Source organism: Lepidothrix coronata, unplaced genomic scaffold (genome assembly GCF_001604755.1).
Source record: "Lepidothrix coronata isolate B3197 unplaced genomic scaffold, Lepidothrix_coronata-1.0 Scaffold75, whole genome shotgun sequence".
In the NCBI taxonomy this organism is placed as follows: Eukaryota; Metazoa; Chordata; class Aves; order Passeriformes; family Pipridae; genus Lepidothrix; species Lepidothrix coronata.
This window is the reverse complement of record NW_016690255.1, coordinates 2,928,132-2,955,003: the sequence shown is the minus strand read 5'-3', so window position 1 is coordinate 2,955,003 and position 26,872 is coordinate 2,928,132. Positions and strand designations below refer to the sequence as shown.

Genomic DNA, 26,872 nt, shown 5'->3' with positions numbered 1-26,872 from the left:
GACATTGCTTAAAGGTGTGCTGATTACTATCAGTTGTTGTAGTACTGGACACCTGTGAGCTTGGAACTGGGCAAAGACAACCAATTTATTTTAGGTAGGACACTGAACAGGCAGCAGATGGTAATAAGCTTCAGTCAACACCAAGCTGGGGAGGATTCACACCACCAAGCTAGATGTGGTAAACTCAAAATCCCTTGACTAATCCCATGAGCCAGCCATTCTCCCTAATTGTGTCTTTCCATAAGAAGATGTACTTTACATGTTCCAGTCTCAGCTGAATGAACAAACATGATTTAATGTACTGACTGTAGGATTTTACTAATCTATTTATTAGTTCCCCTTTCAAGGGAAGTTATAATGATGTGTTTTCACTTAAAGCAATTACAATGTATTTTTAACAGGGGAAATTACTTAGATTATAATTACAGAGCATTATGCTGTACTTTTAATGATTTTACTCTTTAGAAAAATGAACAGTGAGAATCCTTTTGCATAAAGTTATTACCTTGCTCTTACAATCTAATACTGACTTCCTTGTCAGGCTGTTGGGTCACCACAGCTGTTAGATCATGGGCTTCTTTCTTAGACTAAAACAAAAGCTAAAAAATAAATAAATATTTACAATTGCATTTATAGCAACTGAAATATTTGAATCTTTGTATAGTTTTGAGGCAAAACCCAAACTACTTGTGTGAAGATTTTACTGCTGTTTCTTATATTTATAGTTCTCAATGTTGAATGTCTAAACTAGAAAGTAAAATCTAGTGCTATAGCAGCAACAATTCTATGAAACAGTAAAAGCAAGCATGCCTTGTCCTATGTGTTCAACAGATAAGGACGATAAAATGAAAGGTAGAACAAATGCAATTCCACTCCATAAAGCAAAGGAAAAAAAGGGCCAGGAGGAATTGGTTTACAGTCTCATGAGAAAAGTGGACAATCACAAAATGGTAGATATGGAGCATGGCAGGTAAATCTTCAGCCTTGTGCATCCACTGGTTTACATGGAGGCATTTTTGCGATGGAGGGAGTGTCACGTGCTATGGGCTCTGTATCAGTATGAAAAGAAAATTTCATCCCTCTTCTTCTTGGCTACTGTGTAGACTCTTTTATAAGAAGGCTATTTGGCTGAGCAGTTTTTGCAATGTTTTTCTTAAAATACATTAAGGAAGTGAGGCACATTTTCCTAACCTTGAGTCTTTCAGCTGGTATAGAAATTACTAAAGAGAAATCTCACATTAGTGAGGTTATTTCAGTAAATCCTCTGTACAGAGACCTAAGTGAGGGAGAAATGAACTATTATTCTTCTCTTTCATTCTCCTAAGTTACCTCTCATCATCTAGGTCCCCTTGTGTTGAAGGCACTTTTCTAAAAACAAGCAAGTAAAAAGCAGAAATGGTACTGTGTTGTAAAAGTGAGACAGAAAACAAAAAAGTTAAAGATTATGGATTTACAGCCAAATGGTAGAAAACATTATTCCTTTAACAGTATTGCTGTTATCTCTTTGGTAAATACTTGCACTTTTTAGATATTTCACTGTGCAATGTATGTTAATAAAGGCTGCTTTGGTGAGTTGGGCAGTCTGATATGAGGGAAGTTCTGAACTCTAGGTATTTAAAGCAAGAAAGTGAGAGACTGGCTCAATGCTTTCCTAGACAGGAAGTGCATTGGAAATGAAGTGAGCTGATAAAATTTGGACCTTAAATGCACGCCTGAAATATGGGACTGAGTGCAATGAGAACAAAAGTAATGGATTGAACGACTTCATGCTGCAATGAAATTAGAAGAAATAAGAGGCTGAGAGGATGGGGTGGGACCCATCTTGTAATGCAGGGCTTTCCTTTAGTCACAGAAGTGCATTAAATCCTTTAGGTGTGGGATGGCTGTTTGTTTAAGATGAGCTGGCTAGGTGCCATTAGAACCGTTTTGTTCTGGTAAAAGTCTATCAAGACTTGACATTTTTGCTGTGAATCTCTGAAAGGGTTACAGGATTTGACAAAAAACTGATGCTGGCTCTTGGGGTATGCGGGTGGGCTGGAGTTGTAAAGATGTGAGTGGGGAAAAAGCAAAGTATGGAGGTTTGATTCAGAGCAGTTCTTTAAAAGACAGAGAAGACTCTGTGGAAGACAAAACATGTGTTCGATGTGCTATTAATTTTTCCTCCTTTTGCTTTTTACTTTCTATCACAAGGCTGCTATTGTGTAGGCAGCTTGTCAATGTACAATATATTGGAAATGCTCTGATAGGAGCAGAGTGATTAATTGGCTTGGCTGTATTGAAGGCATAACAATTTGTAGTCAAATGATTTTTTTGTCAGCATTAAGATCTCTTCTGAGAAATATACTCTATGGGGCACTCCTTTAAAAAATGTGTTTTAAAATTTCATCAGAGTTCAGATTTCTTCCTAAAAAAAGACTATATTAAGTGCTTTTTTGTTTGTTTTATCATCATCAATTATGATCTTGTTACTAATGTGGTAGCTTTCTTCCAGAGCTTTCTTGTTTGTTAACTAATAATGAAACCTATGCTGTTGTGAATTTCAATTTACTATTAGTGTTGTTTAGTAAATAAAGAATGTCAGCAGTAGGCAAAGATATTTTAAATCAACTTCAGATTTAAAACCTAGTATACATTGTATTCTTGTATCCTCTAAGAGCTTTATATTGAGTACTGATTCAGTAAAGCATATGAAGAGCACATCCTTTATTTAGATAATCTGTATTGTGATACAAATGATATAAGGAATGGGAATGAACATTAAAATCAAGTGTCTATATTCAAGTAGTCATCCATTCACTGTTTGAGATTTACTGAAACTATCTAAAGAACTTTGATCTTAATATTTATTTTAAAAAATCCCAAACAAACACTTGTTTTGTTGGTTGTTGTTTTTTTGTTGTTTAGTATTTGTGCTAATATTCTAGCTGCAGATAGAGAGTTTGATCCACTTTAAGAGGATACTTGAAACTAGCTCCGTGTTTGAATGCTGGACAAACATTCCCCCAGTCTTGCTTTTCTTTCAGCTTTCAGTAAGGGTAGAGCCATGACAGTGCTTGGGAAATTGGAGTGTTGCTATGGAAATAGATGTGATACCACCAGTTTATGCTTCATTGCCACATCCAATGCAAACATATAAATGAGGGAGAAATTTCTAGGATACTGTATCTACAGAAAGGAAAAAATAAAATACACCAAATGTTGGTATTAATTATAAGTTAATTGAGGCATTTTCAATATATCATGACATTCAGATTTATTTTTTTTCTGTAGCTGATCAGTAAAGCACTTGTCTGAATTTTGAGAGGTTCATGTTTTGTGCCTGATTCAAACTGATTGGAGACAAACCTATTTCAACCCAGGAATTAGGGTGCTCAACAGAGATGTCAAGTTACAACAGAGTTTACATAAATACTCTGTTGTCCTACTCTCTTGGTTTCATCTGGGATAGAGTTAATTTTCTTCCTAGTAGCTGGTACAATGCTGCATTTTGGATTTAGGATAAGAGTAATGTTGATAACACACTGATGTTTTGTTTGCTGCTAAGCAGTGTTTATACAGCATTTAGGCCTTCTTTGCTTCTCACCACACCCCACCAGTGAGGAAGCTGGAGGTGCACAAGAAACTGTGAGGGGACACAGCCAGGACAGCTGACCCCAGCTGACCAGAGAGATATTCCATATTCCATATATACTGAACATGGCACCATGTTCAGTATATAAACTAGGAGGAAAGCTGGCTGGGGGACACTGCTCGAGAATTGTCTGGATACTGGTTGGTGGATGGCGAGCAACTGCATTGTGCATCAGTTGTTTAGTATATTCTAACTAATTTCTCAAATTGTTGCTGTTATGGTTGTTGTTTTCTCTTCCATTTCTATCCTATTAAACTGTCATTATCTCAACCCACAAATTTAACTTTTTTTTTTTCCCAATTCCCTCCCACATCTCACTGGCAGGAGGCAGTGAGTGAACAAGCAGCTGTGTGGTGTTTAGCTACCTCCTGGATTAAACCACGACACCTGTATTTTCAGTTCCCATGAAACAGGATGACTGTTCTCTAGTAAGCTGCAAGCACAAGTCCTCTTTACTAAATTCAAGAAATTACCAAGGTCGTTGATGAAGGAACTGCCAGCAATCATGTACTTTGAAGTTTCTGCTTGGGTATCTGTGTGTGTACATGCCAGGGAAAAGGTTCTGTCAGACATTTATTTTGCTTACTTTGGAAGGATTAAGTAAAGAAATTGGGGGCAGGGGGAAGGAAAGTTTGGGGGGAGGACAGTACAGGAGGGGAGAGAAATATGGTAATTTCTGAGACTTTGACACTGCTTGTTTTGCTACAATACAGGAAATATCTGTCCTGAGGGTCTGAACAGGATCATTCATGTATGAGATGAATTATTCTTAGGGGTTGTCCTCTAGAGCCACAAGAGCTACTTCTAATACAAAATGTGTGTCTGGGTCATAGCTCTCATCTGAGTTTTCTTGAATGATAATAATGATCAGGTAATTCCTGAGGTAGCTCATTTTTTTGTGGATGGCCATCCTGGCCTTCACCCATGAAGCCAGATAAAACTGCCTCCAAACTGAGTCAGTAGCTGACCCTCTCACTAGATCACAAGTGTACTTCCTTGGACCTCTCTTTTTCTTCCACGTTTTAGTCATTGCTGCTTGAATAGGTGCAAAGTTTCAGGTCTAGAGGTGAAATCCTTGCTCATAAATGAGACAATTGAAGTGTCAACTTCAAATCACTGAGGTACAAACCACCATTTCCACTGGTAAAATTCTCTTGTTTTCAGACTTGGACCATCTGTGAGTCTTTTCTGCAGAGTAAATGTTAATTATTTAATTCTATCTAAAAAATGCTTCTTCAGTGACACAAGATAAAAATTTAGTTCTCGTTTCCTTCTAGTTCTCAGAAATCAAATGAGTTTGTCCAGTTTGTATTTAGCTGTGAACAGTTGCTTCCCTGCAGTGTGATGGATATTTATATGTGATGGATATTTATGTAAGAGAAAAGAAGTAGGGTAATATGAAAAGAAGGATAGCGAATCTCTCTTTGTTTAAATATTTACCACTATCATATTTTCTTAAAAGAACCTACTAATGGGAATTGAAAATGGAAAATTCTTTTAAACTTTTTTGTGCTTCTGGTCTATCTGACTACATGTCAATAGATTGAAGTAACTTGTTCTGCCTGCCTTCAGCAGTACTTGTAGTTGTTTAGATAAAAAAATGAAAGATGTAAAATCTAGTTATTCATCCTAGGTGTTTTCACAAAGAAGTTTTTGTCCTATTCATTCAGTTACATTAATTGCAGATGACATGCAGAAAATCAGATTTTTGCAATGCTTAGAAGTAAATCTTTTCTGTTCAAGCAGTAATTTACATCTGTGGAATCGCATCAGTCTCAGACACTTAGGACTCCTGGATTGTTAATGAAAATGTCCAAAATACAATGAAGGACCATTTTAGGATCAATGAAATTTCGATTTTTAGTTTGCAAGGTGTTAAGTAGGTTTTTGAAATCATCAGAAAGCAGTTGATTTGAGCCTTGGGTCTCTCTAGCTTACATTGTGGTGTAACTCGTGATGGATGTTGCCATCAAAACCACTGCTACAACAGTTGAAGGATTTAAAACACAACATGGAAAAGGGAAGAAAGGTACCATTACACACACACACACACACACACACACAATATTAATTTAAACACCCATGTGTTGACCATATGCTATTTCTTCTCTAAAATTTAACAAAATGGTCATACTTAAGCTGTGCGGCGTGCATGTTTCCTAGACTGATAGGAAAAGGTACAAGATTTGAACTCTCACAGAGATGTCTTGGTACAGATACCTTGATGATGTGATCAAAACTTCAAAAACTTGTAAACAAAGTACATTGTACAGTGGAAAGTAAAAGCAGGTATTTTTATAATAGCATGATCCCAGATACAGAATTATTTCCTTCCCTTCCTACTTTCAGAAGAATGGAAAGCCCCATTCCAGTGTTTGCAGTCTAATTTCTATTCAGCTCTTGTTCAGAGCCTGACATCTGCATGCATGTTTTGAACTTGACAATGTTTAGACTGAAGAGATGAAGTCAGAGAATTATGTGACTTGAAGATATAAAGCCTGATGGATTAAAAAAAAATAAATTACATATTCTTAGTCTAGAGAAAGCAACACCTAACTTTTCTTTAGAAATTACTGAATCTTAATTCTGAGATGTAATCATATTTTACAACTATACAGTGGGCCACAACCGTTGTTAAAAGACCCTTACTTTCACTGAAGTTAACAGTACCTAAACTTTCTAGGAAATCCTTTATTTGGAAGGGAGAAAGTTGAATTTCAGCTCAGAAAGGGAAAGAGCTGCCATCCTAAATGACTTTTTCCAAAAAGTGATGAAAGTTTTGTTGCTGAGAAGAAGGTAGCAATATAAAAATGGGGGAGGGAGACTAAGGTTGGCTTGGGAAAAGGTTGGCTTGGGAAAAGCACACTGTATTAATGCTTTCTACCATTTCAGAAGTAGTCCTGGATAGACAACTGCATTTGCTTGAGAACTCTCCTTCTGGGGTTTACAAGTGGCAAAAGCTCTTGTAGGCTCTGTGGACCAATTTCGCTCCAGCTCATTGAATTCCAATTTTAAAGAGAATAAAGGGCAAAACTGAGAAGAATAAAAAGGCTGTTGTTTAGAGAAAGAGATTTCCAGGTTGTTTTCCCTCAGAAATTCCTTGCATAGACAATTATAATTAAACTTGTCTCTAAAAGAAAGTTTGAGCATTTAAGGTTGAATTCAGTCATTAATTCACATATTTATAGGATCACGAAGGTCAACTAGTCCAACACTCCAAAGTGGGACTGTGAACTACTAGCACCTGACTTCAAAATAATCTCAGCCATCATATCAAACTTTTGCTGTTCATGGTTTGCAGGAATTCTCTTCAGCAGTAATGAAAAGGACACTAAAATACATTTCTTAATGTAAGCACTTTCTTAAAACACGTGAACCATCTCTCTGACAGTTCTAGGAAATTTTAATCACTGGTAGCAAAGTCAGAGAGTGCTGCCCTAAAAGTTAAGAACTTCAGCCAGCAATGCTTGCAAGTGCTTATATTTTTTAATAACCTATACTTTGTTTAAATCTTCTGTGCTAATGAATTTTTTTCTTGAAGTACCTATAAATGAGTTAAATTTCAACATCTTCTGTGCCCTCATTTTGAGGGTTTGCATTCCCCGCAGTAAAACTTCTGAGTAAAGGTATACTTACACACTGAGACTTTTAATTATGGTTGTATTTTTAGAACAAACACCCACTTACATAATTGACTTTCATCTCTGGAGAAGTGTTGTAGTGTTGTTAAAAGGACCGGTGACAAGTAGAATGACACAACAGGCACGACCTTAAAGGAATTAAGTATGTGTTGTATTGTGTTACTGAATTAGCTTATGGCCACTAAGGGATTTTTTTTTTGTGGTTTGTCTTGCTTCTCCTGAAAAAACATCAAAGCCTTATTATATACTTTAATAAATTAAACTATTCTTTTCTATTTATAGGCATGGGGGAAATGGAGAGAACTTTAACTTCTCATTTAAAATAATCTCATTGTAAATAAACAGTAATACTCTAAGACAATGCTGGTCTAATCCAAAGTTTGTTCTAGACAAAAAAAATTTTATCCAAAAATATTTTAGTTAGTCCTGGGCAAAATTATTTGGATGCAAGTGTTTTATATTTCTTCAATTTTAATTTGAGGTAATTTGAAGACTTCTAGAACTAAAGATTAAGATAAAAAATATGTGGCCTTCTCACAATTTCTGAAGATTACAGAAAGACAAACTGAATATATGTGGACTACTTTTGTAAATTCTGTCAGGATAATTCTAATGTTTCTTGCATGGAGGAAGTTTAATACTGTAACATAAAAAAAGATTAATACTACTGTGCCTATAGAAAGAATTTGTCCCAAATGTCAGCTCTAGTATTGATCTGTGTAAAGTATATCTTGTAAAACCTTTTTTTTCCCTATTTTATTTCCTATGTTTTGATTGTGATTTTTTGTTAGCAATGAGAAAAAAAAATCTGAAAAGAAACTGGGGAAATATTTACACTGACCTGTTCAGAGTAATTCTGACCACCCATCTTATGACAGGATTTTGAAGCCAAGCTTGGCTCTCTTTTGTGAAATAGACTCTTCCTTTCTTGTTTCTGCCTGTGGTCAGTGGGAATATTACTCTCACTTCCTTTTGATCAAGCCCTTTGTCTACAAAATATGACTGGAACAGTTCAATATAAATAAGGCATGAAAACCATGTAGTTAACTATGCTATTACTTGCCACAAAGACCAAGTTCTAAAAAAATAAAAACCCCCATAAACCTTCTGTCTTCAGTGCTTGAACCATTGAAAGCTGCATTTGAATGATGTTTCTGTAGCTTTCAGAAACAGTGATAGGAGCATCAAAAAGATCTACAAAAGATTTTAAAACACATTACATCAAAGCAAGTATTGTAAATGATGTTTGCTAATGATTAAGAATAGGAGAATTCAGCTGTCTATGTAGAAAGAGATAAACAAGAGTCCTCTATGGCATTGCATAGTATATCTGCTGGAACATATCCTGTGAGGCAATTACTATTGCTAATAATATTCTTCATTTGCTGTGCTGCTAATAATAAAAGAATGGAGACTGTTTATAGCCGAAAGGAATTCCTGTAATGTAAGTAGCACTATAGAGGGGTATAATTCTGTGAACATGTCAAAAAATTCAGTGTAAATAGGACTGATGTTCTATTACTAGTCTGCTCTATTTATGTAATATTTTATTCATCTATGAAGTCTTAGAGCTTAAATCGTTCATAAACCAAGACTGAACTAATTTAAGGTGATTATTGAAAGATATTTAAAGTCCAGCAGGGCAGACTTAAGGAGACCATAGGGAAAACAGTGGGAAGCAGGGACTTGTTAATTTGAAAGGTAGAGGAGCCAAAGGAGAAATTAGATATTGTGTGCTGTCTGAGAAGAATAGAATTGGATCCTTCTAAAGAAAAATAGAACAAAAGGCTCTGCCATCAAAAGATAAGATGGTACAGCATCCTCAACTGCTGAGTGTCATGGTGGCTGTCTTGCTGTGGCTTGATGCTTTGAGTTTGCTGGTGAATGCTGCATTGAACTACCATGTCTTCACCTGAATATCTCTCTCTGCTGATAGATTCCTTTTAATATATGTTAAAAATGCAAAAGCCAGTAGAAGAATGTACTAAAACAAATGATTTGGACTAAAAGGCAAAAATCCTTTCATGCACATGTTAGCTGCGAGAATTAGATTTTCCACTGGGACAAGGCTCAAAAATTAAATCCCAATAAAAACTGTCTTTCCATAGCACAATGGCTGCATAGTAGCCTTTGAGAAACTGTGAAAACAGAATTACGAATGTGAAATGTCCGGTGTTTTTTCTCCCTGCTACTCCTCAGAAAGGAAATTATTTTTATCCTCATAAGCCAGGACCATGAAGACAACAAGAAAAACTGACATACTTCAAATATCTCCTTAGATATAAATTGTGTGACTAGTAGAGAAGGAGATCAAAAAGTAGCAGGCACCTATTACATGGCTTTCTGCAAGTGAAGGAGACAGGGCTCAGTGACTTGCACATTTTCTCATACATCTATGCCCAACTCTTAGCTAACTCTATTTTGGCTGATACGCAAGCTGGGTCATTTAAGTGCACACTTTAAAACTAAAGGGGAGTATGTGTAGCAATTGCTGCTCTGCAATGCTGGACTTAAACCTGTCTTTATAATGGGAAGAGTTTAATGACCACATAATAAGAGTTGCTTGGATTAATTTCTAAGATACTGGAAATATAACTGTGATTTTAGAAGCCTATTAATAATATAAATACATCAATACATCTATTGGGGAATGACCAGAATATGTATTGATTAACATGCAGGGACTGAATTTTATCTACTGCCGTCGGTATGTATTATCTGATATATATAGATGATGTAAATATAAAAAACCACCCCTCAAACTGTGAATTTTTTGGTGAGGATGACTGAGATTTTGAGTGCTCATTTATTTAATTTTAACTTATTGTCACTATCCCACCTCTAAATCAGAAACTTTAAGGTATTGAAAATCACTTGGAATTCTCCCCATGACTTCATTACAAATAAAACAGGTCAAGAAGATGCACTTTCTGTGGACTCCTTCTGTGTAAGACAGTACTTGTGGTAAGCCAGTCAACTGGCACCGTATACATAAATAAGAAGCTAAGGATTGGTCATAATATTTTGCTTATTTAACTTTTCTAATACAAAAAATGATAATAAAATTGTTAGTTCATTCTCTGACAGTATCTGTATTTACAGACTACAGAATTTGGCAATTTTTTTTGTAGTTCATGATTCATAGTATGTTCTTATTCAGAGTAGCTATTAATAAAGGTAATCATTCTATTAAACCTACTGTGTGTTTTCCATAAAATCTGCATATTTTATTTTGTAACCATAGTTTTTTACTGACTTTTTGCATGGAAGGGTTGCTTATCAAGAAAGCTGGCTTGCTGTGGTTTTGTGAGTTTGCTCATTGCTGTCACTATATAATATAGCTGTATCTGTAATAAGTCTCCTACTCTTTCAGTCTTATCCTTAAACTCTTACTGAAACTTCACAACTAAAATAAAAGGATTAATCAGTTAATACTGCAAAGCCAGATGTTGCTTCTGGTATAATTAATACTAATGAGCACACAACATTCCCCTTCCTTTCTCTTTTATGTTAGACTACGCATTACAGCTTCATACCTTGTATCTGAGACCATCTCAGCAGTGGCAGGAAGTGAGAAGTGAGCAACACAATTTTCTGTTGTCCTCTCTGCACTTTTAATACTGTGAGTGAGAAAAGGTGCTTGTGTTAGCTACTCTTAAACCAACATGCTGGATATTTGTGCTCTAAATTTGACCAGAAATGCTACAATTTTTTTTCTCTTTTTTCTCTTCTTCCACCCAGTCCTGTCCTCAGGTGGTCCCCAGAGCACAGAAAATCGATGTGTTTTCTATTTATATGTGTCTGATGAGAATATCAAAATAAATACCATCAGTTGGGTAGACTAATAATTTTGTTCTGCCCATGGTAAATGATTGTAAAAAGACAGTTTTAGCTCCTACAAGCTCTGGAATGTTGGTGATAAACAACAATAATCAGTGGAAGTGGAGGGAGGGTTGGGAAAGTTTTTTTGAGGTTTTTTTTTTTGCTCTTAGATAATAATATTAGCTTGTTGGGTTGACCATAGTTCCTCTAACAAAGAAATTTGTGTTTGATCTATGATGCATGGAGTGTTACCGATTTGAGTGTGAGCCAAAGCATATGAAGGCATGGCTTCTGTGGATTTACCTGAATAAATTTTTGGTGAATCTCTCAGACACTTCTATGGCAGACTTTATTGAGACCTGTCGCAGGTACAGAGCAGGGAATTTGGAGTGGTCTTTTGGACTTCAGAAGTCTGGATTTGGAAACCATCTGCTTTTCCTCTATGTTATTTCCCTGGGGTCATAACAACATTATTCCTAATCCCCTGTAGTAGCATATTTCCCCACAGGACATCCTGTCTGGGAATGTAACACACCAGCTGCATTTGAGTTCTCAGGGAAGCTATTTCATGCTAGTTTTCTTTGAGTAAAAGCTCTTTTTCTCTGTTAAAAAATTGTTGTAAAGCTGAACAGAACTGGTGTTGGTAGTTACAAGAGCTGAGGGCTATAGCTTTTTCTTTCAAATCCTCTTAGTTGTGTGTAAAAGTGCTTGTTTTCTCATCCTTTTATTGCTTTGGATTATGTCTTTATTTGGTGCAATATTGATGTATTCTAATAACAGACTGGTAACATCTTTAAGCAGATTTTCAGCAAATATAGTAAAAGAAGTATCATAAGAGTGGCAAAAGCAAATCACTAATATGAATGAAGCAGTATTTGAAATATGTATCTTTCTGTCTGCATGCATGTTCCTCTTAAACTTATAAGACCCAGAGGAAATTATGTTGTTTTTTAGGTGGGTGCCTGATTTGACTTTTTTCATTTTGTTTTTTATTTCTACTTTAAAAATTCAAGGTAGTTCTGTGTATAAATATTGCAGAAAATTTCACCGAATTATTCCATTTTTGTATCCATTTAATTTCTGCTGCAGACGATTCTTGCTAACACTTTTAACTATTTCCTCTTACCACGAGATGTGAGTTCGTCTTCCTCCCCTTCAGTTAAGTTAAAAGTAAGAAGTAATGAAGGTCTTTGGGGGCACGCTAGCATCTACTAAAACTGTTAAAATCTATTTGGCAGGAGGAGATTTAACCTATAGGTTACAGTAATGCAGGTGATCAAATTTCAGAAAAATCATCACTGATATTAGACATCCTCTTGAACATTACTATTTGTATTGTCCTCCTTGAACTCTACTGCAGGCTTAATTTTGCAGAACACCTTATTTTTTACAAAGATGAATTTCTCCATAAAATCTAGTGGACATGTCACAGTACTTGAAGGGGAGTCAAAGCAGAATATTTAACTACATAAAAAAGGTTGTATTTGATTTGTAGGAAACCAACATGATTGATTCATACAGTCTGATACTTCAGAGGTTTATTGAATGATATGATATGATGATGTGATATGATTATGATTATGATATGATATGATGTGATACGATTATGATTATGATATGATATGATATGATGATATGATATGATTGATATGATATGTCATGGATAAATGTCATTTTGAAAATCTGTACCTCTTCTGCAGTACAATGCATCAGAGTATATTTGAAGAGCTTTTCTTCTTCATTGTCATTTATATATTGTTTAGTCTCACAATATAAACATATTGCATACACTTCATGCATGCATGTGTACCAGAGGCTTTGACCAGGTATTTAATAGAGTCGCTTATAGATTACAGTGAGCTTTCACCCATATATATCCATGTGGCTGGATTTGCAAGGTTTTCTAAATATATGCTGAAATGACAAAATGCGTTGAAGAATAAAAGACTCTAACTTTCCTTATTCTACTTTGAGGATCGATTGCTGTTAAAAATTGTACACCTACATAAATAGACAGTGGCACTTACCAGTCAGCTCTTGTTGTTTTTTCTTTGCAGAAAGTGCTTTAGACTTAGTGCTGTGCTCAGCTATATTAAATCCCATGCAAAGCAAAGTTTCCACTTATTTATCAGTCAAAACAACAGCATCCTGAGGACTGTGATTCTTCTGCTGAGGTGCATTTCTGATTGATAATGCAGACAAAAATAAAGATAGATGATCAGAGGACTGGAGCACTATATCCTCCTATGAAGACTGGCTGAGTGGATTGAGGTGGTTTAGCCTGGAGTAGAGAAGGCTCTGGAGGGATCTTAGAGCACTTTGCAATATCTAAAGAGGGCCTTCGAGAGAGATGAAGAAGGACTTTTTACAAGGGCATTTAGTGATAGGACAAGGGGGAAATGGCTTCAACTGAAAAAAAAAAAAAGTAGGTTTAGATTGGATATTAGGAAGAAATTCTTTACTGTGAGGATGATGAGGCAATGGAACAGAAAAGTTGTGGATATCCAATTGTGGAAGTGTTCAAGGCCAGGTTGGAGGGGGCTTTGAGAAACCTGGTCTGGTCAGAGGTATCCCTGCTCATGGGCTGAGGATGGGGGTTGTAACTAGATGATCTTTAATGGCCTCTTCCAACCCAAACTATTCTGTGATTGTATGATATGTTAGAATACTAGCTGACGTAAACCTGGGGAATAATTTTGGATTCTGAAGATAAATTCGAGCTTGTAACCCTCTAAATTGAAGCTGTAAAAATTATTTGAGTTTTTGTCCCTCAGTAGTATAGAGTAGAGGTTTGTGATTACTGTTTTGTTCTGAAGCTCTGCTGCATTTTAAGGTATTCAGTTGCATGGTTTTGATTTTTCTAACACTTGCTTTCACAAATCCCTGCTTTCCTAACATAAAGTATTAAGTATCTGAGCAGACAGATACCATGTTTTCAGGGTCTTATTTCAGATTGTGTGTGAAGGTCTGAATTTTGTTTTCTAGAGATGTAAATAAGAAATCTATCTCAATAACTGTCTGTTTCTCAGCATTCGGTTCCCTTGTAGATACATTAAATGATGATATTACAGAATATCAAACCATTCTTTGTGGTTTATCATATTCAAGTGGACTGTGTAATTGTAACTAAATAAAGTAAAATTTAGTAAAAAATGGGGGGGGAAATCTGGTATTTCCACTAAAAAAGCTTCAGATGAGTTAAGTAAGGTAGTTACTCCAGTTCAGTTTGAGAAGTTACTCAAATTTAATATTAAAGTTTTGTGAAACTATAACTTTCTCTGTTGGTATTTTTTTCTGATTACATTTAGAAAAGTACCTGTAGAAGGAAATACGAACTTGGCTACATAATTGCTCCTAAGAAGATGCTGCACATTCAGCTTAAGCTCAGTGAAATGCCTGAGGTTTCTTGAGCATAATAATTTCTTTAAAAGTATTGCAAGATCTGGGATTTTTCTGCTAGATGCATGCTAAAACTGTTGAAACCAAATTTTTGTTCTGGCTTTAAGGGCTTTTTGTCATCAACTCTGAGGGCAGACATGAAGCAAACATGTTCTTCCTCCAAAAGAACCACTACAGTTAGTTAGTTGACCAAAACTGAGTCAGAAATGCAGAAGCAGAAAGAAATGGCTACTTGAACTGATTTTTTTAAATAACCATAAGATCAATTCAAATGTAAGTTATAAATTCTGCTGATCTGCAAGCTACTATGAAGTTGGAGTGTGTTAGTTGTGCAGGCTGTCCTTCTGTCCTTGAATTGCCCTGCTGGTACTTCAAAGCAAATTAACGGTGGTGAGTTTTTAAGCTGTGGGTGCTTAAGGATTGATAAAGTTCTATAACACTTTTCACACGAATACAACATGCAGATCTGTTCAGATATGTATGCTCCACTCTCTTTTAAACACAGAAAAAAAAGACTTCAGATTCCATAACTAAAGTGTTTATACACAGAGTAGGTTAGCTGATAGAGGAATAGTTGGAAAATTGCTATGGTGTATTTTGATTTCACATAAATCTCTAATAATAAAATAAATCCTTTTATGGGCTACATCTATAGACTGTGACTATAGCACCATAAATTATAGTATATTATAGGCATCTATATGAATCTATAATGGCATGTTATGGCAGCAGAAAGATGACGTGTGTATACTATAACTGGGTGAATTGTCCCTAATCATCTCTCTCTAACCATCCTAATTCTCAGACTACAATCAAGCCCACAAGGAATGATCTAATCTTAGATGAAACAGTTTGTAGCAGATGTTTCTGCATTTCTTCAATTCCTAACTTTAAATGGCAGCAGATTTGCAATAATAAAAAATGCTATCAGAAATTTTAGGATTCGAATTGTGACACTAAAATGATCTAAGGCCTAATTGTATTGTTGCAGAAGGTCATGTTACAAGCTCAGTAAACTAAAACTTAACCTTGCTAATGGATGATGAAATTAAGCTAGAGGATACATACAAGGTTATCATATATGAGGAATATTTCCCTGTTGAATATTCTTCATAACAAACTTTGAGACTGCATTTCTTATTAAAGAACTTACTAGTGATCTTTTTGGAATATATTCGTGGGTATTTTAATCCTGACTTTACAGTTTAAACAGCTTTGCTTTAAATGTGGTTGCTTTGTGGTAGATAGTTTGGTAATGTTTGAAGAAAATGTGTTGAAATAGCCAAGAGCAGGTGGAGAGTTAGAATCAATTGAAAAAAAGGAAAAGCTCCCAAGGCTTATCGTATCTTGTGGTAAAGTCTTGGTCCCACAACCCAGAGCTGCTGACAGAAGCAAGTAACCTCTTGCTCATGAGCAGGGCTGTGGGTTATTTTTGCCTCTCCTGTTTGAGGGGTGGATGTCAGATGACTGTGGAGTATCTGCTCTGCTGCTGGGAGATGGGAGTTCCCAGCAGTGTGATAAAGGAGCGGGAGCTGGCCTCAATTCCCTGCCATTCTGCACCCTCTGCGCTAATTCAGGAGCTCAGTGCTGTGCAGCAGTGTTCCGCTTCTCTTACTTCTTCATACGAATACAAATTTGCCACCTGAAATGCACCCAATTAGTGCAGTGGGAACTGCATTTCCAAAAAGTAGACAGTGAGATCAGTCCTGTTCAAGATAGGGAAAACAGTTTCTGGGGCAACTTAATTTCAGTGATGCCCAGAAACCTAAGTGCAGGAGGGATGGCAAGCCTTCTTGCAACAGTACTTACTTTTGCATTCTTAGTGCAAAGCCTTGGTAGCACTAAGCATGTGGATTGCAACCATGAGGTATTTTGGTTTGTGGTTTGGGATGTTTTTTGTTGACTTTACTCAGCAATAGCTTAGATCCTGTAACTTGCTCTTCAGCTGAGGTATGGATGGTTTTGTCTTCCCATTTTCCTCCTGGGCCTTTTTACAGACAATAACTGCTTTTCAGTTTCTCTTAAATTTTACTTGAATGCATGACAAGTGTAGTTTCACTGAATCAGTAAGGTGTCACCCCTTGTCTCTACTCCCTTAGCCAAATATGCACAGAAAAATAAAAAAGTGGTGGGTGTCAAAACAATGGTTAAATATGACTTTACTGTGACAACTATTTTTATTTTTCTTACTGTGAGTGCCACATTTTTAAGTTCTGAATAGATTTTTTTCTAGCTCACGACATACTGCATTTCTCTCACATACCCCATTAAAAACAATATCCATTTTTAATGAAGATAACTATCGAGGTAAATTTGAACATATTCATATTTTAGTGTTTTTAATGCATACCATGCAGGTGTCTTGTCTAACAGGAGAACACTGCACATGGCAAGTCAGGGAGGAGAAATCAACAAGCCTTTCCTGCAGATAATGAGATGTAAATGCAGGACTGAATATTATTATGTAGTTGTCTCCCTGGGAGAACAATTTGATGGGTTATGCTAGCAAAAAGCCCCATGAGTGATGCTTCAGTGCCTGTCCTGGTCAGTGGTGGTTTCTGTTAGTAATTAAGAGCTGACTCATTGCTGCTTCTCTCAAGAGACAGATGTTTCTACAGCTAGTGGCAGAAAATTAGATGGTTTTCCAGTATACCTAAGAAAGCTGTCATTTGTCCTGTCTTTTGAATAGAGGCAGGGAAATTTCAGAGCATTTTAAGTGGTTTGGAAAAAAGGCTTATAGTGTTTTAACTTTCTTTTTTGGCATTATTTAAAAAAAAAATGGATGAGGGGTTATTTTTTTTGTTTCTGGTTTTCTATTGGGTTTTTTGAGTGTTAAGGGAAATTTCTGGAGTAATGTGTAGAGACTAGTCAATAAAAATCCCTTCTCTAAATATTAGTAATGACTGGCAAAGCTTTATTAGCTACAGCTGTGGATAAAAAAAATGTTAAACTGAAAAGCATCTATTGTAAATGACTAGGAAGAGGCTTTAGAAATCTGTGGGAAAATGGATAATCATACAAAAGATTTCCACTGTAAACCAATTATTTAAAATTATTTTAGAAAAAGTAAAAAGTTTTTCTTTTTTTTTAAAAAAAAAAAGTGGCCAGTGAATTTCCTGTAATATGTATTTTAATGGATTTATTATGAACAACCATGGCAAAAATAAAACATAACTGTATGATATGACCATGAAATGTAATGGTCCATTCAGAGGCCAAAATTTTGCATAAATTAGTCAAGAATATTAAAAAATATGATCATGCTGGAAAGGTGAGATGAGTGCTGAATTAAGCAGAAGAAAAAGTACAAAAAGAAGATTATGCAGAGATTTTATATTAATTGATCTTTTACAGCATTTTGAGTAAAATATAAAAGAAAGGATCTCTGAAGATTAATAGAAATGGGAATCAAATTTCTGACTGGAAAGATTTCAGAAATCATTTAGGGGGTGGTAAGGCTATATAATTCCAGGTCTGGAATCCTTTTCTCTCACTAACGGGATGAGCCTATTCAGGGTCCATCCTGAGGAATAGAGACTACTGTCCCCTGCAAGCTTGTACATTGTAATGAGTATCATTCCCATATGTTATTGCAATGGGCAACTGAATCAGTTCTCACTAGACCACAAGTGTGCTGGGTTACTGCCATGGTTTACTGATACATAATTGCATAGAAGGTAATGAGATCTAGAGGAATATTTTATTCTGCTTTGCTCATCTTGTAGAATTCAGAGAGGAAGGGTTTTTTTTTAAAGAAGTTCTGCTATGCCTAGGGCTCAGCAGATAATTTCAGTAGAATCCTTCTTAAGTTTGTAATGAACAAGTTTTGGTCCTTCTAATTGACACAGTAATAAAAGAAAACCTAAAAATAATGTGTACTTAATGCTGTCTTTCTGAATGTCTGCAGTAAAAAAAGCAATGGCATAGGGTGCCATTTGTATTGTTTACCCTCGATACAAAATTTTAAAATCATATTCGTTCAGCAGTGAGTGCTCATCCAAGTATGTAAACCTGATAAAGTGATCAAATGCATTTCTTCAACTATGCATATGTGGANCAGACACTTAAATCTCACAGGAAATATCTAAGTATTATGGAGGCAACACTGTGACTGGTTCTCATTCCCTCTGTTGTTTAAGGACTGATGCTGATTTCTCTCACGATGGCTACCCCAATTATCTGAGGACTTTAGAAGTCTTTCAGAAGTTTTGATTACAGCCAATGGCATCCTAAAGTAGGCCAGGGATAAAAGACTATCTCACAGTTCGTGAATAATTGAGTAGGCTTTTGTATAACAATGAGGTGCCTTATGAAAGGCAAATGTTTGTTTGCTGTTTGCTTGCATCTGCACCTATTTATTCATATTTATAGGTAAATTCATATGCTAATGCTTTTTCAAACACTGAAATACAAACTTTCTGTTGGTATAATGAAGTAAAAGGCTGCTGAAATGCAGTGGAACTCTATATGTTTAAACCAGCTTTAAAATTAGGTTAAAAATGTAAAATCCAGATTCAAGGATGTACCTTGGTGTATGCACATACTGTATCAGGAGTCTTCTTTAAGCCATTCCATTCTTCAGATTTCTTCTCTTCCTAAAGGTCTGGAAAAAACAGATGCCAATAAATTGAAACCATAACAGTTTAAAGGACAGACTCATGGAACTCTCAATTTAGTGTTCTTTAAAAGCAAAGACTGTTCATTCCTGCAGTCTATGTCCCAGTTCTGAAATTTGGGGAAAGGACTGGTAAGGAGCATCCTTAAAGATAACGAGCATCAAGCCCTAGAATTCCACAGAGACTTTGCAGCACCCATTAATGAGGTTCTTCCTCTAGAATTTCATCAGCTTAGCTGCAAACCCTCAAACTCACTTTCACGCTGTCCTGAATTGATTTCCACTGAAAAAAAGCCTGAAACTGTCATTCAGGATAACCTTCTCGTTTGTCACTGAAGGAAATGCTTTAGAGTATGCACTAGATGACCCTTTATCCAGAAAATGTTCTCATCCTCACAGAGAGAAATCTGACTCCTCAACTGTGATGTCTACTTTGCCTTTTTTTAGGGATATTTCTAGTGTACTGGATCTAACGTACTTTGCATTAAAACGAAATATGACTCTGCCGTATATGTGTATATATATTTTAAAAAACCAAAACCAACTCCTACCAACCTTACAAAAATTTCAGTTAATTAACATAAAATGTCTGTTACATTATCACCAGCTGTCCAAAATTCAGGTAATCTGTAAAATGAGGATTCCATGGCTGTGCTAAAACCCACCATCAGCGATGATCTGGCCTTGGGTTGTTCTGTATTTTCTAAAGAGAATTTTTTGAAGACTGTAAACAATTAAGGGCAGATAATGAAAATAAGAAAATCAAGAAAATGAAATGAAGAGAGTGGGTTTTACCTTGAAAAAGAACTTTCTCCTCAGAGTAAGACAGATGAACCGAAAATACACATAGACTAAAAAAAACATCCAGAAGATGTTTTTTTAATAAAACTCCTGGCTCTTTCCAGAAGAGCCAGGAGTGTTATTAAAAGTGACACTTTTATTAAATTAATAAATATGTCCGCTTTGGACAGTTGGTGCTGTTGCTTTTAGTAAGGTCTAGATAGTGCGAGTATTCTATACCTGTGTGTGCAGCTTTTCACCCTATAGCATTGTGTAGTTAATACTGTTTAATCAAGAAATAACTGTGGGACCACTGCTGTAGCTTTGGTGAAGTCAAGTTGTAACACTGCCTTGATGTTATTCAAAGAAAGTACTATCTAATAAAGATGGTTTGTGATGTCTCACAGTGTAATGTCATTTTTTTCAGGAAATATGATATTGTCTTTGCTTTTCCCCAGGTTAGGTGAAGTAATTTCTGAGACAGGAAGTACAATTGTACAGTTGACACTTTACAACCTTAGTTGAAAAAGCCTAGGAGTTGTATGCTTTGTAAGCTGTATGCTTGCAGAGGATTTAATTAAATGCTGTGCTTTCTTCCAAAAGTCTTCATAATTAAATGTATTGATACTGTAGTCCAATGGTATTTTTTTTAAAGAAAACACTTATTTTGACTGATAACATTCATCTGAGATAATGGCAACAGTGTAGTGTCAGTATTATTATATCATAACATGGTTAATTAAGCTTAATTATTTTAATGACACTATATTTTTGCTGCATATACTCAATTTAAACAGTATCACGTTGAGGGGAAAACTCTCTGCTCATACTTCCTTGATATTTTTAATTCTTTTTTTTTGGTAATGAGAGATGTGGTTGATTCAAATTAAATAGTACCGTTTTTCTTGTGCTGTGTCATTAAATTCTGTAGAATTTATACAAAAATAAGGCTTTTCACATATAGCCAGTGGAATCATTTTGTTCATGTTTTTTTTTCCCAATATATCCTTGAATTAATAACATAAAATTCTGTATGGTATTGTTTATAGAGCTGTACCAGTACTGAATAGGATAATGAAGTAAACTGCTGTCATAGATTATAAAACTAGATTAATATCTAATCTCTTACTTGCATAATATAGTCTAGAGGATTATCATTAATCAGCTTCTCTTTGAACTGCAAATGTATGATTATATGATAATTCAATTCTTATTTTAAAATTCTGGTTACAGCAATACAGTGAGAATGCTTGGTAGGTAGTCTATAATAAAGTACCCTTGTTGTTTAAAAATGCTTTTAAAGCAAAATCGAGTGCATTTCTCATTAAATTGAGAGGATAATACTATTTTGCCTTGTACTTTCTGAAGGATTTTATTTTTCACTACATGATCTCAATGTTTAATAATCCACATAGTTTTTCCTTAGAAAGTTTGTCATTGAACTGAGAGAACTAGATGTGTTGTCCAATAATGGTCACATTAGTGCTTGCTTCAACCTTGTGTTTTCTTTTCTGGGTACACAAGGCAATGCCGACTGCTGATTACTGTGTTCTGTTAAAAGCTGCAACAAGTGTTTCTCAATGGTATCACTACTGTCATAGAAATAGAGCACAGACAAATGTGAAAGACAGAAATGTGTGAAGTGATTTCTGAAAGTACTTTCTCTAAAGACAGTCTTACAATTCCTTTCATACTCGAAGTTCATGGATTTACTTACATCTCAGGAATTGTCAAATTTGGCATTCGTGAAAGAAATTGAAGCAAAAAGGTCTACAAATGACTGACAATCAAAAAGTATAAAAAGACAGATTGGGTATACTTGTATAGAAATTGTTGATGTTCTCAGAATTTTCCAGACTTTGTCATTTTAAAATATCTTCCTAAGTCAGTTATGTAACTGAATGCATTTATGTTACTGTCCACCTTTAAAGAAAAAACTAATAGAAACCATTAATTTTGTTTGCAGATTTTCAGGCGTTGTTGGTTGGTTTTCAAGAAGGCTTCCAGTAAAGGGCCCAGGAGATTAGAAAAATTTCCGGATGAGAAGGCAGCATATTTCAGGAACTTTCACAAGGTAAGTCGTGTCATGAACTGAAGCATTGCCTGTTTACCACTCATCTTTGGGAAGAGTGTGGTCTTGGTATGTCTACCTTGCAAACAATACAGTGAGTCTTGTTGAAAACCTAATCCTGACAATAAAAGCACGGTAAAATGTCTCTAAGTCTCAGTGATGCAGGTGAGATATCACACTGTTTTTTCCCAGATGAGCACAAAACCCTCAGTGTGTGTGAAGTGACAGAATAATGTGGGGTTTTTTATTTAAACATTAGCAGTTCGTGAATGTGTAAAATTGTGTGCCTATTCAAATGTTGAATAGATATTTATTAACTAAGTATTGAACAAATTCTGAAAATGCTAAATGCCTCAGTTGTAATGGTGACACTCATTGAATACATAAGGTTTTTCTGAGAACTCTTCGAGATTTACAGGGTCTGTCAACAACAAGAATTTTTAGCAGTAAGAAGATGGGATTCACTGAGTGAGATACTCCCTGCTTTCTCTGTCACCTGCACTTCTGTGATGGGAAACAAGATATTTGAGCATGGGTTCTTCTTTCTGTCTTGTAAAGTATGTTATCAGCCTCCCCCCCCAAAGTCTGTCAGTAGACTTCACGTTAGTTAATCCTAAAATAGGGCAGGGCTTGGTGCTTGTACTATCGTCTTCTATCAATTCATCTTTAGCTTATGTCATGTCAATGTTAGATATTACATTAAAACTGTCAAGTTGAAACACAAAGAAGACTCAACCAGGGGCCACACAGCAAACAGTGAAAAAGTGTGGATGTAAGCCCAGATCTCTTGAAGGCAAATCTGATGTTTTCATCATAAAACTACAAATTAGCCTTTAAGTTCTAGTAGCCATATGGTATCTCTAAATGAAAAATGTATATCTAATAAATTCCAGGAAATTATCCTGTGAATATTTGTAAGAAAAAGAGCCCTGGTAATTTCATTTTGACAAAAATCCAACTTCTTACATTCAGTTGCTATCTGGGTTTAAGACTGACAAGTACTAGACTATCGGCACTTTCACTAATGTACCACAATGTCAGTGTTTGTTCCCTGTTTGGAGGAGGGCAAAAGTGATTCTGCCCCTCAACATAAATTAAAAAAAAAAACAACAACAAACTTTTGCTTTCAAAATGTAACAATGATAGGTCTTTAAAAGGATTAATTGGATGATTTGAGTTTATAGCTATGGTGGATTCACCCTGGCTAGATGCCAGGTGACCATGAAAGCTGCTCTGTCACTCCTCTCCTTGGTTAGACAGGGGAGAGAAAATATAGTGAAAGGCTCATGGGTCAAAATAAGAACAGGGAGAGATCAGTCTCCAGTTACCATCACAGGCACACTCAACTCAGGGAAATAATTTAATTTATTACTAATCAAATCAGAGTAGGGTAAAGAGAAATAAAATCAAATCTTAAAAATACCTTTCCCCCACCCCTCCCTTCTTCCTGAGCTCAACTTGATGCATGGTTTTCTCTCCCTCCTCCCCACTCTAAGTAGCACAGGGGAATGGGGAATGGAAGCTGCCATCAGTCCATCACACATTGTCTCTACTGTTCCTTTCTCCTCAGGGAGAGGACTCTTCATACCCTTCCCCTGCTCCAGCATGGGGTCCCTCGCATGGGATACAGTCCTCCACAAACTACTCCAGAGTGAGTCCTTCCCACAGGCTGCAGTTCTGCATGAACTGCTGTGGCATGTGTCCCTCCCATGGGGTGCAGTCATTCAGGAACAGTCTGCTCCAGCGTGGGTACCCCATGGAATCACAAGTCCTGCCAACATCCGCAGCATAAGCTCCTCTCTCCATGGGCCCACAGGCCTGGAGCCTGCTCCAACGTGGGCTTCCAACGTGGCCACAGCTTTTGTAGAAGCCTTTGGGGGAAGTTATTTTTTCTTAGTTCTTTTTTGAGCATGTTATGCCTATAGCATACTTTATTTTAAAAGGGACTCAGACTTTCCATGTTGCTTGTCAACTGTTGTCATTTTAGAAAAATAATATGAAATACAAGAATCGTTTGAGAAGCTAAGGAAATAACCAGAGATACAGATGCAGATGAATGTTGTAGTATTGATGGAAGAACGGCCACCTGCAAAATGGAAAGCAGGGGTGTTACTCTTTTTCATCCCTTTTTTCCTTCTTATTCCGTTTCTTGAGCAAAATGAGTGGGATGAGAAAGAAATGAATACTCTTTCCTATTTAAAAGGATAATGGGCTTCTGGCTGTAGAGAAAGAGGAATTCTATATATTCGCTTGGATTGTACCCATTTTTCAAATAAAGCCATGAAATAATTTCTGAAGGTATATATTCAAAAATAGAAATCCTGAATCTTATTATTTGGCTTGATTTTTTTTTCAAGGATATTTTATTATTTTATAGCGATTATTCTCCTCAGTTGCCTCCACTCCAATAAATGAAATAGTGGTGAAATTGATGTGCATGACTTGTGAATAGTCGTCAAGTGTAACTATTGATGGAACAGTGTAGGTCGCTGTAGGATCAAGTATAATTATTCGATTCCTGGTATTGGATGAAAATGCTCTGATTCTCTTTCTTTTCTAGAGCTGTTTAGTGGTTTGTTATATTTTGAAGTTGTTCAAAATGCATATTTATTTCTAGCCAGTGCAAACTGTTAGCCCTGTTTTGAAATTCTCCATTTCTTTATTCACTCACAAAATATAAGGAAAGCATATAGTATACAAGTTTAAGATTAAATCTGAACTCTGAGAATCAATGGAGAATAATTATTAAATATTGAGGAAAGGAAAGCTGGTGTTTTAAGAGATATTAAAATATAAGTTGCAAGCCTGAATCCTTATGAAAGGACAACATGCTTAAAGGGGCAAGAGGCACTGCTCACACTCTAATATTCATATAAGACTATATATATCAAACCTGAGATCCTTTTTTCTTGTACAGTCTCTTTGTAACTAGTAGAAGAAAGTGGGTACTATGGCATGGGACTGTTATTGTCCACTGTGATTGTCTAGGAAGTTATGTCCTTCAGACTTTCAGATCAGTCTGGGTTACACTGGAGGAAGGTCTAGAAGTAGCACAGAGATTGTATTGTATTGTGCAATTTTTTTAGCTCTCATGCAGAATTATAGAAGAAAATGTTACATCTCAAGCGGAAACAACAAAAATTAGTATCTTTGATTTATCTGCTTTCAAATCAGTATCCAGGATCACAAGCAGTACCTCAATAAAAGATATCCATCAAGATCTCCACTATGTTTGAGCTTGAAATGAGGGTCAATGAAATTCCTCTTTAAAGTATTTTACCTAGATGATTATACATCTGCTATACTTAGGTAATAAACTTGTGTACTGGGCAATGTGAGTTACAGAAGGGGCTAAACAAAGGAAAAAACAGGAACTGGTAGCATAAAGCTAAGAGAATTAAAAATAAAGACTTTCTGGTATACATATGCTAAAGAAATATTCATTAATGAGTAAATAAGCTGGCATCTTTAGAAAGTAGACTCCCTCCCCCTCAGCCACTATCCAGTTTATATATGGGTTTATTTGTTATTCTACAATTTCTGTAAATTGCTGTTGTGCATTGCTTCCCTGTTGTTTTTTTAACTAGTAATTTTCTTATTATAAATAACAGTAATGACATTAGTCCTAGACAAGTGCCTCCTGACAGCAGCAGTGCATATTACATTCATTAACCAAAATGTGACCTCATCTGTTCACTCCAGTTTCTGGTATCAAATTAAAACTTCTCATTACTGTAAATGTATATCATTACTCTCTTGCTCAGGTAAGTTATTGCTCAGCTGTACTGTTTTCCCTTGCACATTCATTGTAGAGGTTGTGCAGAACATCTGTGTTAACTCCCAGTGCTCCCTCCAAAAGGGGCATAAAATGGCAGTAGCTCTGTACCCCTCCCAGGGGTGGGTAAGTTCTTGATATCTGTTTCTACACTATCAGAAAGGGCCAAAAACAGACACCACAGCTTTACCAGCTTAAAAGAGGTCATATATAACAAGCTTGCCTATTTCTGTAATAGAAGATATAAGGTATGTAAAAAGTGAAATTCTTTCAGGCTTTGGAGACATATTGATCAGGCAGTACCAGTGCCTGTTACCCATTAGGAGAGGTTTGCAGGAGCATTACAGGAGGTAAAAGTGGTTAAGTAACAACATGAAGGTTACTAGTAATAAGCATAAAACCTGAAGTGCATCCAAGTGAACCAGGAAAAACATTACACAGTTGACCAATGAATTGTTAAAGCGGAATTAGAAAGGGCAAAGTAAAGTTTGAAGAGCAACTAACCAGAATAAAGACTGGTTATAAATACAGATTCTGAACCATGAGGGGCAAAAAGCTTGCCAGAGACCCAAGAGTATGAAGAAAATGTGCAAAAAAGAGAATAGAAATAAGCACTTTTGCATTGGGGTTTACTGTAGAGAAAAGTGACATGTTCTAGTGTAGTTATGCAAGGGAGGATTCTGCAGAGATGTCTGTGTGTCATAAACTTGATCATAGATACTTTAGGCCCAGCTACAAGGAGAACATTGTTACTCAAGAGCCCAAATGGAACTTAATGATGACATAGCTGAATTAGTAATGGTAGTCCATAAATACCAGAATGAGAATCAAGAGACAAGGATTCTTCCATTCCTTGTAAAATTTCCAATTCCATTCATGCATGCTTCTTTTTCACTTATAAGTTAAATAACCTTTACTTGAAGCAAAGGTCTTGTGAGTTGGGTCTGTTCCTGACAAGATATAGCTATCTTGGGGCAAGAGGAGTTTGAATCTGTAAATAGCTGATGTCTAATATAGAGTTCAAGACCTACTGACTTAATCCCCCCAATATGTGAGATTGTTCTGTTAAGATTGTGTAAACAACAGCTATATCTAAGGTTTTAAGTTACCAAGATTTAAGTAGGATAAGGTTTTCAGA

The 26,872-nt window shown here is 35.9% G+C and overlaps 1 protein-coding gene across 2 annotated transcripts in view; it reads left to right on the top strand.

Annotated features, from left to right (window-relative positions):
• Positions 1-26,872, top strand: part of DOK6 (docking protein 6) — a 245,601-nt gene that overhangs the window by 72,149 nt on the left and 146,580 nt on the right. For both annotated transcript variants that reach the window (XM_017819431.1, XM_017819430.1), the window contains one exon: positions 21,855-21,962. In XM_017819431.1, the coding sequence (XP_017674920.1) occupies positions 21,855-21,962 (108 nt within the window). The remainder of the gene's footprint in view (positions 1-21,854; positions 21,963-26,872) is intronic.